General features: G+C 56.1%; 1 protein-coding gene across 5 annotated transcripts in view; it reads left to right on the plus strand.

Moving 5' to 3' along the window:
* The window catches only part of Kcnt1 (potassium sodium-activated channel subfamily T member 1), a 58420-nt gene extending 44012 nt beyond the window's left edge, over positions 1-14408 (plus strand). For 2 of the 5 annotated variants that reach the window (XM_050155260.1, XM_050155259.1), the window contains exons 20-32: positions 745-850; positions 2038-2210; positions 2634-2705; positions 2874-3008; positions 3649-3760; positions 6251-6352; positions 6647-6730; positions 6852-6977; positions 7318-7338; positions 8151-8481; positions 9741-9803; positions 12890-12977; positions 13101-14408. In XM_050155260.1, coding sequence (XP_050011217.1) covers positions 745-850; positions 2038-2210; positions 2634-2705; positions 2874-3008; positions 3649-3760; positions 6251-6352; positions 6647-6730; positions 6852-6977; positions 7318-7338; positions 8151-8481; positions 9741-9803; positions 12890-12977; positions 13101-13221 — 1534 coding nt within the window. In that variant the 3' untranslated portion in view covers positions 13222-14408. The remainder of the gene's footprint in view (positions 1-744; positions 851-2037; positions 2211-2633; positions 2706-2873; positions 3009-3648; positions 3761-6250; positions 6353-6646; positions 6731-6851; positions 6978-7317; positions 7339-8150; positions 8482-9740; positions 9804-12889; positions 12978-13100) is intronic. The other 3 variants (XM_050155261.1, XM_050155262.1, XM_050155263.1) reach the window with 3 other exon arrangements.

Genomic DNA, 14408 nt, shown 5'->3' on the forward strand with positions numbered 1-14408 from the left:
ACTGTAGGGTGGGGAGGAAGGGAGGCAGCCTTCTGAGAAGCTAGTGTAGCCCACTGGAAGCACAGGCCCATGTACCTGTCTATCACCTGGGGTGCCATGGACATCCCTCAGTGGGCTGGTGATTACAGCCCTGGTGTTCTCAGCTTCTAGGCTCCAAAGGGGGAGGGGAGGGAGGGAGGGAGGATGCATGTGTGTTGTGTGTGTGCATGTGGCATGTGTATGTACATGTGTGGAAGTGGGTGAACATTGCTTGTATGTGCATGTGTGCAAGTGTACACGTGTGTATGTGTGCACGCATCTGTTCCTGTGTTTTCTTCCATGTGTATACGTGTAAACATCTGCACTGAATATATTATGTGTGGAATTTTTCCCCGGGGACAAAAGGGATCCCATGGGTTACAAGCTACCTGCCTATCCCCCATCTGAGTAGCTGAGGACTGACCATTGGAAGGATGCTCAGAGCCCTCCTTGGGTCCTGCGGAGGGGAGTGGTAACAAGTGGCCCCTCTGCACCCCACCTCAGCCTGGGCCACCTCAGCCTGGGCCATTCTAGGACCTTGGTGTGCCTGTCCCAGCCCTAACCTGGGATGCAGGGACAGGTCCCTGAGGACTTGTCTCTTGTGACTGTCCCAGCAGATGTAGGGATTAGGAGCTGGGAGACAGTAAGGCATCTCTGCTAGTACCAGGTGAATCCATGAATATTCCAGGTAAAGGGTGCCATGCTGTGGTCCCTATCTTCATCCAGGTACGTGAAGGGCTATCCCCCCAACTCACCCTACATTGGCAGCTCCCCGACCTTATGCCACCTTCTGCCTGTAAAAGCTCCCTTCTGCTGCCTGCGGCTGGACAAGGTAAGGCTGAGTCTCTGCAGAGGCACCCTAGACTCTGCTGTGGCCACCATGTATTTCGGGGGTGCTGCATGAGCAAGGGCAGACACCCCTCTACCTCACCCACCTGCTCTCCGCCTCCCTGCTCTGAACTCACAGCTGCCTTTTCTGAACAGGCTGAAAGCAGGTTAGGACCCCCGAGCCCTGAGCCCCCAAACATCTTGCGTGTTCCCAAAGGAGGAGGACTCCTTCACTCCTCATATAGCCCATCCCCAGAGTCAGGCAGAGCCGGGGTCTCCAGCCAGGGGAACCCAAGGTCCAAAGGTCTTGTCATTCTTTAAGTCAGCACATGCCTTCCTGTCTTCCTGGGATCCCTTGTTGACCTCTGAAGAGCTTGGATCCTGTGCTCAGTGTGACAGAACTCCATCTATGATTGAGCCAGCCCCTGCATCTGGGCTGAGCACCCTGAAGCTGGGTGGGGCTCAGTTGGCTGAATCTCTGGCCATGCTGTCCCGCTGTGAAAGTGACTATCTCTATGGTCCAGTCACTGCTGAGATCAGGGCAGGATGACTTCTAACCTTCCCCACTCTGAATCAGCTCTCTTAATTCTAGACCCCGCCAGTAGTTCTCCTCAGCATGTCGCCAAGGAAACCATCCTTGCACTCACGCGGTGGAGGCGCATGGCCTCTTGTTTTACTCGGCGCCCATACTCGTGTTGTTTTGGGATCTGAGCCCTTTGATGCTTGCCAGCCTCTCACACTTCCTCCCTGCGCATGCCCAGCTCTAGACTGGGACCAGGCACCTCCAACTGAGGTCTGACTCAATTTAGAGAAAGGGACCTGAGGAAACAGATGATCAGATCAGATGCTGCCTGAGACCTTGATTCTGGGCTCTGTAGTGGGCAGAGCTAGGCACTGGACTGTGTGAACACTTATCGTGCACGCGTGCGCGCGCACACACACACACACACACACACACACGTGTGTACACATGACTTGGCCCTCTGTATTTCTGTAGCTAAATGGCTTACACCCAGCTTTGTGGGACACTGACTTTAGTGGCAGCCAGCAGGATGAGCCCTGGTGGCTGGTGGCCCGATATCTACCCAGGGTTCCCATGTGCTCCCATGTTGCATGCCCATGCTGTTGTTGGCCCACCAGCTTCTCCCACAGCCAGGGTGGTTGCCCAGCCTGGGTTTCCAACATCCCCAGGGCTGCAAACACAACAGCTATGAAGATGCCAAGGCCTATGGGTTCAAGAACAAGCTGATTATCGTCTCTGCTGAGACGGCGGGCAACGGGCTATACAACTTCATCGTGCCGCTGCGTGCCTACTATCGGTCTCGCCGGGAACTCAACCCCATCGTGCTGCTCCTTGACAACAAGTGAGACGCTGTGCACTCCCATAATGCCTCTCTTCCCGTGCCGGGACTGCTGGCCAGTTCCCTGCTGTCTTCCGTGGCTATGCCTTCTGTATCTTACTGGCCTTAGCAGCTTTCTCCTCTAGTTTCTCCTGTAGCCTCTTTACATCACGTCCCCACAACTTGACAGTTCCCGTGGACCACGGGGATCCCCAAAACCATAGCTCCTTTCCTCCAAGGACCCAGAAGCATGGCAGTCAGAGCCCAAGGTCCAGTCTTGGCTGTATAACCTCAGCAACCCAGGGCCTCAGTTTCCTCTGGGTTGAATAAGTAGAAGAACTTTTGGCCTTAGGTTCCCCTCAGTCCCATGTTTTTGGGGGGCCCCAAGATTGTGGAGAGGATAAAGCATAGAGCAAGTGACACCTCTCGACCCTGCTGTCCCCACAGACCTGACCACCACTTCCTGGAGGCTATCTGCTGCTTTCCCATGGTCTACTACATGGAGGGCTCCGTGGACAAGTAAGATGAGAGCAGCCACGGCCACAGTGCCTGCTGTCCCTCCACCGTCCTCCCCCAGAGCTCCTCAGTGAGCACTCAGCCCAGACCCGGGGAAAGAGAGGGAGGTTGAGAGGGACTCGGTGTGTGAGGGGGAGGGGAATCCATCGCCATAGCCCTTGCCCTTTGCAGCCTGGACAGCCTGTTGCAGTGCGGAATCATCTATGCCGACAACCTGGTGGTGGTGGACAAGGAGAGCACCATGAGCGCTGAAGAGGACTACATGGCAGATGCTAAGACCATTGTCAATGTTCAGACCATGTTTCGGTGAGCACCTGACGCCTGGGAGCCCGGCTTCCTATGAGGTCTCCACAGAAACAGATATGGAGAACCATGTGTCAGGACCACTGTGAGAACCCATAGCCCCAACCAAAGGACCCACCAAAGTCCACAGCCCTGACCATGGGGCCCAGCACAGACCCCACAGCCCTGACCATGGGGCCCAGCACAGATCTCAGGGCCCTGACCATGGGGCCCAGCGCAGACCCCACAGTCCCGACCATGAGACCCACCATGATCTCCAAAGCTATGACCATAGGACCCATCAGAGTCCACAGACCTCACCACAGGACCCACAAGAGACCACACTTCTATGACTACAGGGACCCAACACAGACCCCACAGCCCTGATCACAAGATCTACCAGAGACTAATACCCACGGCTGTAACCGACGCAATAGAGGCTACCCAGTCATGACCGCAGGACTCACCACAGACCCTCAGAGCCCTGGGACTGCCTCAGACCCTCAGCCCTGACTGACCACAGCCATACAACTCACCACAGACTCCCAGAGCCCTGGGACTGCCTCAGACCCTCAGCCCTGACTGACCACAGCCATACTACCCACCACAGACCCCCAGACCCTCAGCCCTGACTGGAGGACAACTCTGCTAATCCCTCCCCCAGGCTCTTCCCCAGCCTCAGCATCACCACAGAGCTTACCCACCCTTCCAACATGCGGTTTATGCAGTTCCGTGCCAAGGACAGCTACTCTCTGGCTCTTTCCAAACTGGAAAAGGTAAGTGAGCCCCTCCTGGTGGGTCAGCCTTTGCTAACGGGAGCCCAAAGAGGTTATGAGCAAGGTGAGGGAGGATGGGCTTCTGTCCCGTAGGAGCCAAGGAGATAGGCTCAGGTGATGCAAGGCTCTCCTTGGGGGGCTACTTCCCAGAGCACCTGCCAGTCGGTGGTAATCCTTTCTGGGATCGGCCAGGAACTGGTAACAGATACTCACAGCCCACCCGGCACCAGACCCTGCCTCTGTCCCAGCTCTGAGGATCATAGAGTGGGGAAAGCCTCGTGCTTCTGACCGTGGAATTTGTAGGAGGGGTCAGCTCTATGGAGGGTATCGGCTAGGCCAGATGTGGAACTCGGGGACACAAGGGACTCAGTAAGGCGTTAGAAACACGCTAAGGACCCAGGAACCCACTAGGAATATGGGAAACTACAGGACTATGGGAGACAGGTCACTGTCTATGTTGCTCTGGTGTGTGGTGGCTGTGGCCACACCTGCTATCCACACAAGGGATGGCCAGGCACTGGGGTGAGGGCAGTGGAAGCCATGTGTTAAGATGAAGACAACAGAGGCCAGGTATGGAGGAGGCAGCCACAGCTGCCAATGCCTGCTGTTCTGTGTGAGTCCCTAGCTCAGCCTGGGCCAGTGTGCTTGTGGTGAGCTGCCAGAGGCCAGCATGGCTGACTGAAGAAGGCAGGAATTGTCAGGGCCACGCCTGACTCCAGACATCAGGCAGAACAGACAAACTCTGGGGTTTCTTACCGCCCATGAGCACAGAGCTAACTTGAAGCTAGGGCAAAGTGGAAGTGGCCAATGGGAGCCTGTCTGTGTAGGCTGCTGTCTGGCTGAGCCAGAGAGGCATGAGGGAGCCAGGCGGGCAGAGGACCAGACAACAGTGTGACTCCTGCTGTCCAGCTTACCCCCATCCCTGGACTCTGCTCTCCCCAGCATCTGCATCCACACTGGAAAGGGTCAAGGGATGCCTAAGCAGTCCAAGGCGCTAGGATTCTCTGAGTGGCCACTCGGACCACGGCCCCACATATCACCAGGGTCCTCACAGTGTGACTGAGGGTAGGCCAGGCTGGTGTCCCGCCTTGGAGTCATCATGGAGCCTGTGTCCCTATACACAGTCACACCTGGGGCCAGCCCTGCTCCTCAGGGGCCTCGAGGAAGCCTGGGAATGGGTGAAGTCAGCCTGCACAGACAGTAACTGGTTCACACAGCCGGGCCCTCTGCAGCAGACATCAGCAGTGAAGGGTGGGGGTTTCTTTCATCCCCTCCCCGTAGCATGGACCTGGTGGCTGGCCCATCTCTGCATCCTGGACTTGTCAGCTGTTGTCCGTCCCAGGGCAGTGAATGGTCCAGGGCCCATCATGTGGCTTTATCACAGTAGGGATGGCAAGGACAAACTGAAGAAATCAGAACACGGTGGCAGTGAACTCATGGATGCTAGGGGGTTGGGATCCACAGTGGATGATGTCCTGGGCCCTGGGCAGACGAGATAAGGAAGAAGATGAGGAGGCTGCTGGTGTCGTGGCTTCCTGGGGATGGTAGAATCCCCAGTCACACCACTGTTATGGCCTGCCTATCACTGAGCACCAAGATTTGTAGGATTGCCCACACTGAAGAAAAATGCCCACTCCTTGTCTGAAATAGAAGGGAACACTCTGGATAGAGGCTAACATTAGCAACACTCCTTCCCCTTCCTTCCAGTCATTTGGACCTGTGGCGTGGTCCCTTCCTGATTAGTGCTGTCCTTAGGAAAGCCAGTGGGATGCTTGAGTTACCACCGTGGTTCACCTGCACATGGTACACACCAGAGTGGGAAGATAGTGGCCGTGACTATGGAACTGTCACGTGGTACAACCACGTGTTGTAGCTCAGACATACGTGGTTCTTCGTGGGCCAATCAAGCCCACACATCCTAGCCCCACTGTTTTGCTCTCCGACCTCACATTCCCCCCGACACTTGCCCTCTTCTGTTAACTGGAGTACAAAGAAGGACACAATGAAAGGAATTTTTGCCACCTTGTCCCATGTGCTTCCTTCCATCATTGGGAAGATGTGACTGGTAGAGGGATCAGTGATGGAAAGGCCTAGCGTGTGCGAGGCCCTGGATTCCAAATACAGGACGTATCTCACAGGTTCTGGGTCCCAATTTCTTCTCAGAGCCCAAACTCTCCCTAGGCTCTGGACCTGAGTGTGTCTGGGGAGATGCAGCTGGATATTCAAGCCTGCTGGCCAGAAGTCTGTTGATGTATGCAGACACACATCCATGTATACATACCATGCACACACTACACTCAGCACATGCATGCATACCATGCACCCATGCTCATGCTACACATGCACACAAAAATGCATGCATGCCATACCACACGTACATGTACACACATATGCATACACATACCACACATAAACACACCTTATGTACATATTCTTACTCTGATGGCCACCTGTGATCCTATGTGCCATCTGAGGACCCCTTTCTTGCAGCAAGAACGGGAGAATGGCTCCAACCTGGCCTTCATGTTCCGCCTGCCATTTGCTGCTGGTCGAGTATTTAGTATCAGCATGTTGGATACACTGCTCTACCAGGTCAGCTGGGATGTGGAGGAAGGTGGGCAGGATCCCATGATCCCTGGACCAGAACCCACAGTTGCTCTCCATCTAAGATCTGGTCCCATTGCTCTGGGCAGCTCTCCCCAGATCTCCTGAGACATATTCCTGCTGGAGCAGCAGGTCTAACTGCCTTCAGGGATGCCCTGGTACCACTCTGGGGGTTTAGGGTCCTGGTCCTTTTTAGATCTCATGTGCTGGACTGGCAGGCAGGTGGCTTCTGAGTGCACTGAGGCTGGAGCATCTGCCTCACGTGGCCCCGCTGCCCCACAGTCCTTCGTGAAAGACTACATGATCACCATCACCAGGCTGCTGCTGGGCCTTGACACGACCCCAGGCTCAGGCTACCTCTGCGCCGTAAGTGCAGGCCAGGTGTACAGTGCCGCAGGGCACAGGCCTGGCACCCTCCTTGGGTCACTGTAGTCCGGGGACTCTGGGTGCTGCCTGCAGCCCTTCTCAGCCCTTCCTCCCATCGCAGATGAAGGTAACCGAGGATGACCTGTGGATCCGAACTTATGGCCGCCTTTTCCAGAAACTCTGTTCCTCCAGTGCTGAGATCCCCATCGGCATCTACAGGACTGAGTGCCATGTCTTCTCCTCTGAGGTACAGCCCCATTGCTGTCACAGTCCAGCTCTGGGCACCTGTGTGTGACTGGCATTTGCCAGAGGCTCCCTCCAGGCAGGTTCAGTGTCCAAAACATGTGCCTCCAGCGAGGGCATCTGCCACTCTGGGAAGAATGGTGACCTTGGGAAGCATCCCAGACCTCCAGGGGACCTGGGTAGGGTATCAAGGTCGGGTGCAGCTCGTCTACTGTGGTAGACTATGGTAGTCCGCCTACCACCCTGCCCTTGTATGTTCTGCATGGACTTTGAGAGGCGAGGATGCACTGGGGTAGGGGCAAACACATCCACCGGCCCCTCACAGCCCTTGGTTTCCTTTACAGCCCCATGACCTCAGAGCCCAGGTGAGCACCCCAGACCCCATGTGGCGTTTCTGCTCCACCTGTGCCTCATGGAGTTCTTTCCTACCTTGATCAGGCCCCTGGGAAGCAGGCAGGAAATGAAAATGTGTTTGCCGCTGGGCTGTTCAGGGTTGGGGGTGAGGGTGGCGGGACTCTCAGCAAGTACCATCCTGCTATGCAATGGGGAAACTGAGGCAGGGGGCAATCACTCATGGGTTTGCCCACATCGTGTGTACCCTTCACCCCAGCCCAGCTCTATGCACCATCAGAAGGCCCCTCTGCAGCCTCCAGAGCAGCAGATACCCCTGTGGGCTGCTCTGACCACCACACATGCGTTATCCCTCTCAGTCTTTCTAAAGGGCTGCTGATGGGGTCCCCACATTTTCCCCAGCCCCTCACATGCTCACTCAGTCATGCAGCCTACCACACCCCACCTCTGTTCGCATTGACTCCCAGGGATGTGTTTGATGGGGACCCCTGCCCCACCCACATGGAGGGAAACTGGGGTATAGACAGAGGTCCCAGTGCTAGGCCAAAGCCAGGATATACCAGGTCAGAGAGACCAGCTAGATCCATAGATGTGATGGCCCGGAGAGACAAAGGATCCGCTTCCCTGGGACAGGCTGGCTCCATCCTGGATCAGACTTTGAGCCGGTCCAGGAGGCCAGGCAGACTGGGGTACAGGTGGGAACACAGGACCCCACAGTCTTTCTGGCCTGGAGAAGGCTGGTGTTCACACTGTGGGTCCAGAACCCATCTCCTCCCTGGCACCTCAAGGCACAAGGCCCCATCCCATAGCCCTCCTGCCTGCCCAGTCCCAGATCTCAGTCAACATGGAGGACCGCGAGGACACTCGGGAGGCCAAGGGGCCCTGGGGCACACGCGCTGCCTCCAGCAGTGGCAGCACCCACGGCCGCCACGGGGGCAGTGCTGATCCAGCGGAGCACCCCCTACTGCGCCGCAAGAGCCTCCAGTGGGCCCGCAAGCTGAGTCGAAAGAGCAGCAAGCAGGCGGGGAAGGCCCCTGCAGCCACAGAGTGGATCACACAGCAGCGGCTCAGCCTCTACCGGCGCTCAGAGCGCCAGGAGCTCTCAGAGCTGGTCAAGAACCGGATGAAACACCTGGGGCTGCCCACCACGGGCTATGGTAAGGGCAGGCAACAAGGCGGGGCAGGTTGATGAGTGTCTCAATCTATCTGACCCCTTCGGCAGGCGTGGCCACAGAATGGTCACTTGGGCATGCTCAGTGACGGGCAGAGGAGTGTCTATCCCCACCCAGTATGGAGAAGGTGCAGAGTGACCCACAAACCGGCTCGCTTCTGCTACTCTAGAGCCTCAGTTTCCCCAGCAGAAAGCCAGGGACTGGACCTAAAGGAAGAGTAGAGTGGAGCGCCAAGCCGGCTCCCTCATAGCTGATGGTTTTCATTAGGGTACAGGTCCAGTCTTCCCATTTCTGAGAGATGCGAGGCAAGGAGTTAGCAGGTCCCTGGCCAGGGAGAGGGTAGGGCGCAGTCATCGGGAACAAGAAGGACCTACACATCCTCTGTCTATCCCACCGTCCTCCCCAGGGTAGTCATCCCATTTCTGTAACCCCTTCTTTCTGTGCCATTTTTGGGTAACATCTGTGTGACTTTAACCAGGCTGCCTCCACTGATGAGGTCAAAGGGGGCCCAAGAACTCTCTTCTGGCCTGTGCACTCCCACACTCCCTTAGCATCTCAATACTCAGCCATTGCTGAGGCCCATCCTGCGTCATGATGCCTAGCATCACCGGAGATGGGGCCCTAGAGGCTCCTCTAGGAGGGAGCTGCCCAGGGATCACTGGGGCTGGACCATGTGCTGGCCATGCATACTGGGCATGATGGGCACATTGACTAGGCAGAGATAGACTTCACTAAAGGGTAGGCCCGGGGAAGACTTTCGAGACCAGCATGACCACCCTAGAGACTTTCCCAATCACGTGTACACAATGTGGAACGTCCCTACAATGCCCTCGATCTAGTGATCCTCACTGTATCCCCGCCCAGGTAACCTGCTGTTCCAGGGAACTAGCCACCAAGGCTAAGGGGATCCTAGCATTCATGAACTATGGCAAGTACTAGCAGATACAAAGTCCAGCCCACATGACCAAGCTCAAAACTGGCACCTGCCCTGTGTGCCCCTTAGCCTCTGCAACGCACCCCCCACATGCCAGCGCTTGGCAGAGAAGGACCAGATTCTCTTTGGCAATTGACTTGCTTCTGAGGTGGCTGGTGCTGGCCACCACTGTCCCGGCATGGACGGTGTCTGCGTGCAGTTGACCGCTGCCCTGCACCCATTCTGCTGTGCCAGCGTGCCCACCCCGCCACTGCTTGCTGACCTGTCTCTCTCTCTGTTTCTGTCTGTGCCTCTCCTATGTGTTCCATAGAGGACGTAGCAAATTTAACAGCCAGTGATGTGATGAATCGGGTAAACCTGGGATATTTGCAAGGTAATTCTGCTCCAGTGGATACCAGCCACCACATAGGGGACGTGCCAACCCTTTGCCACCTTGGCTGGGCCAGACAGTGACCAGGAGAGATGAGAGGGCTTTGTGTGTCCACAGTGGGTTCTCAGGCCTTCGATCTTCCTCCTTGGTTTGTTCTGGCTGAGGGTCATGGGAGCCCAGATGATGGTACCCACCCCGGCCCCAGGGCTTAACCTCAAATACTTTACTCAGCTCTGGTGTTAAAATGTGCCATGCCATCTAGCTTTGCCCTGACCAGACAGCAGGCTGTTCCAGCAACAGCTTGCCTCTCTGGCTAGTCCCACGAGATGCCCAAAGTCCCTATGTGTCTTAGTGAGCCTCCTGCCAGGCATGAGGATGAAAATTAGGATTGCACTGTGTGCTAAGGCATAGGCAGGCTTGGACTACCCAAGCCAGGTAGACTTGGGGCTTCAAGAGCAGGCTCTCTCTCTCTCTGCTTGAGACAGAGCTGATCTAGTAGCCACTTCCCATCTGCGGGCTTTAATGCCGCAGAGTACAAGGAGCTACCCCACACGAGGCCAGAGCAAAGGCTAAGCCACTGCCTTCGGTGCCTCCCCTCCAATCAGGTTTTCTGGGAGCTTTAGCAGTGGCTGGGCCCAGGTAGATGTCGGTTTAACTGGGTCCGTATTTGCAAGGATGGCTGTGGGCAGCCACAGAGCAAAGTGTTGGCATCTCCTGGGCTTGTGGTTTTCCTCATCCTGCCACCCATGACAGCATTCATGGAAAGTGGGCCCTCTGCTGGCCACATGGTGACTTCCATGACCCAAGCATGCCCTGTACCCAGTTACATCTGCTTCCTGTATGGCTCCTAGGCAAAGGCGGGCAGGTGAGAGCTTGGGCAGCTCCTGCAGGATCACAGGGTGCTCTTGGTGTTCACTGAGCATCACCTGTGTGCTCACTGGGGAAAATGTGCTGGAACTTGGCGACAGGGACTCATAGAACCCTGGCGCGGCATGGAGTGGTGTCTGAATGCAAGGCTGGAATGTCACAACCTGCTCATAAAGGGTAACGTCCAGTGTGGGATGGTGTCCAGGGGCTCAGTGCACACGGGGCAAGAGAAAGCACACAAGCCCTGAAGTTATTCTGGTTCTGAGATGAGCAAGCTAAGGCTCAGATTAGGAAGCTTATGGGGAAATGGGTACAGATGCCCGGGGCTTGGGTAGGGAGGTAGGAGAAAGCGAGGAGAAACAGAGATGTTGCAGAGGCCTGACTTGTTGAGAGTTTCCATTCTAGAAGTGCATTTAAGCTGGGCCTTGTCCCCGTCCCTACCTGATGTCTACCTTTACCAAGCACGGGGATGCTAAAGCTACCTCGGGGCAGCTGGCTTGCTCTCCCAAGCTAAGCAGTTGGAGTCAGCACCACAAGACTGTCCACAGCCCCACCCTGGCATGATAGCCGGGATTTGGCACGGCTCTCTCAGCTCTGCACTACAGAAGCACAAAGCCAGGCCTCATCCTGCCCTCCCATAGGCCTTGCTAGTCTCAAAAATCCCCAGATCTGCCCCTGGCTGGAAGAGAATGGTAGCCTAGACCTCAGACCTAAAGAGGGAGGATGCAGTAGCTTCCTCTCACAGCCAGGGCTTCTAGCCCCACCTGCGGGATGACTGTCTGGTGGCCCTGATAGACACATATCAGGGGCCATGGTCTGGAGTGAGCATGACCGAATCCCCTGCTCCTGCTCACACCCTACTGCCCCTGCACTGCCTGCCCCAAAGCTGCATGAGAGACTTGCTCCCAGAATAACACGCCTCCCACTTGGCTCCAAACATGAGCCACACCATGGGAGACCTTGACTGTAGGATTTGGGGGGGGGCGGGGGCAAAAACTGATGCTCATGGGGCAGAACAGCACCCCATTTATGGAGAGCGGGCTACCAGGCTGTCCTACCCTGCAGAAGTAGACAGAGGTAAAAGCTCCATTGGAACTACCCCAGATACAGACACACCCCCTTCGCAGAAGCATTCTGTCATATGCCTCATCTTGGGGCTGCAGCTCTGGGAGCCAAAGCATGCCCTATCCTGGCCCAGGTGGCTACTTGGCAGCTCCCTCAATGTCACAGAGGGCTAAGCTATGTCTAACATGATGAAGGATAGAGGACACTGGAAGGGGCTGGGCAGAAGATGCCCTGTGTCAGGTCACCCTCATTTTGTATGCCCTTGGAATCCAGAGGTACCTTTAAACATGAAGTGGGCAAACTGAGGCCAGCAAGCTCAAGGCCATTGCTAGCACTGTATGTGGCCATGGTGCCCTGCTGGTCAAGCACAGAGATCAATGGTATAACTGGCTGCTGCTCCAGAACCATCCACATTCCTAGGGGTCACAGTCCATCATCACCCTGGGGCCATTGCTGGTCTCTCTCCCTGGAGAAGCAGAAGCAGCAGAGCCACAAACGGGAGGAAATGACCCTGTTCTCCAGTGAGTCCAAAGTATAGGGAGTAGATGTGGCCTGCCCAGTCCCGGGGACAGTGGTACCTGCAGAGCACTTCAGGAGGGTGACAGGAAGGCCTGAGCGGCTCCTGGAGTGCACGCAAGTGTGAAGGTGTGGAGCAAATGGTGTGTATGTGTAGGTGTTACATGGCTGTACATGTGGGTATTAGCGGTATGTGTCATATATGTAGGTGATCAGTAGTGTTTATGGGTGCTCACAAGTATATGTGCAGGTGCATGTATGTAGGAGTAAGCATAGGTGCTTGCAATGTGGGTGTGAATAGGTGTGTACAGGTGTACTCAGTTATGTACAGGTGTGCACAGGTGCACTTTGGGATTGTACAGGTATGTGTGCAGGAGTGCTCGGTGCCTCTGTTCAGTCAGTACCCCCACTCCCCTCCTGCACTGGTGAGATGTCACCTAAGGTTGGCTGTCACTTGAGCAAGCAGCCTGGGACAGAGGGAGCCAGTGGCTGAGCCCTGCCCAGTGCAGGCAGGAGCGGAGGACAGGTATCAGGGAGGACCAGAAAGGCTAGAGAACTACCTCCCCTGTGCTCCTTGGGGTCCAGCAGAGTTGTTCTGGGGGTGGGGGGGTTGGGTGATGCTTGGGCTATGTCCTTTACAGACGAGATGAACGACCATCACCAGAACACCCTCTCCTATGTACTCATCAACCCCCCGCCAGACACGAGGCTGGAGCCCAATGACATTGTGTGAGTACAAGTACTGGCCCTCCCAGCATCCGGCGTGGAGCTCCAGACCCCACAGCTGGCACAGCCCTGGTGTGGCTGGCTACCTGGGTTTCATTCCAGTCCCTTCCTTGGTGTCTTCTACAGGTACCTCATCCGCTCCGACCCCCTGGCCCACGTGGGCAGCAGCTCCCAGAGTCGGAAGAGCAGCTGCAGCAACAAGCTCTCATCCTGTAATCCTGAGACCCGGGATGAGACACAGCTCTGAGCAGCCACGAAGCCCATGTGGGGACAGACAGACGGACACAGGGAGAGCATTGTCACCCGCTGGCTTGGCCCAAGCAGGCTATGACTATACAATGGCTCTAAGACTTGTCCCCCAGGAAGGAAATTCTCTTGGTGGGGCCAGTCATGAGACCACTGGACTACCCTTGAAGCTGGAAGGAGGCACTTTTTAACCTATTTTTACCAATATGTATGATTGGCATCTCTTTACAAAGCTGTACCACAACTCGTGACTTGGGTCTGGCCAAAGGAGGAGGCCAGCAGCAGAGAAGGGACTGAGCAGGGACTGGACACGACCCCAGGTCCCGCCCTCCTGCATGGCTTCACTCAGTAATTTCTGAAGGGGCTCTGGGGTGCATGGGAGAAGGAAAGACCTGCAACTGGGGAGTCCCACATGGAACTGGGGAGACCCCTGCATGGAGGCCAGCTCTAGCCGCCCAACGTGCTATTCTGACCAGAGCTTCTGCATGGCTCTGAGACTATGCCAGGGCCTATGGGCTGCCTCTCCCCAGAACCAGGCCAGGGGCCAGCAGTAACGGTGCCGTGCCTGCCCTTTAAGTGGAGGAGAACAGAGGGGCTTGTCAGGGGGCCCATCCTGAACCTGAGCTCTGCAGCCCCCGGCATGGGGTGGGGGCAGGGGCTGCCGGTGGGTCCTCAGAGTCCTGTGGTCGGCAGTGGCTACGGAGGGGGCCCTCCTGCTGTGGCTATGGAGGTCAGATGATGTTTCCAGCTACCACACTGAGCTCCCCCAGCCACGGAGCTTGGGGACCCAGGACCTGCAAATGATGCGTCCCCACGGACCATTTCACACACTCAAAGCAAAGTCTCGTCTCTAAACACCTGATCTGAGAAGCACAATTAGCTCTGGGCTCTGGCCACGCTTCAGGTCTCCAGGGATTGCTCCAGGCAGCTAACTTCAGTCTTGTTTGTGGTTTGTATGGTTGGAACTGGAACCTTCTATTAAAATGGATATATCCTGCAGGCATGCGTGGAACAAGGTGACCCATCAAGGCTCCAGGACACGGGGTCTGGAAGACATCCGAGGCTCACCTGTTTTAGGGTTAGAATCGCCTCCTGTATTTCCCTCCCCAGACTTCACAGACCAGCCCCCAACCTCTGGCCTGGTCAACATGGCCTTCTCAAAACAGTAATAAATCTTCTGTAGCTATG

Source organism: Alexandromys fortis, unplaced genomic scaffold (genome assembly GCF_014885135.2).
Source record: "Alexandromys fortis isolate MF-2015 unplaced genomic scaffold, M_Fortis_MF-2015_v1.1 scaffold_72, whole genome shotgun sequence".
Classification (NCBI taxonomy): domain Eukaryota; kingdom Metazoa; phylum Chordata; class Mammalia; order Rodentia; family Cricetidae; genus Alexandromys; species Alexandromys fortis.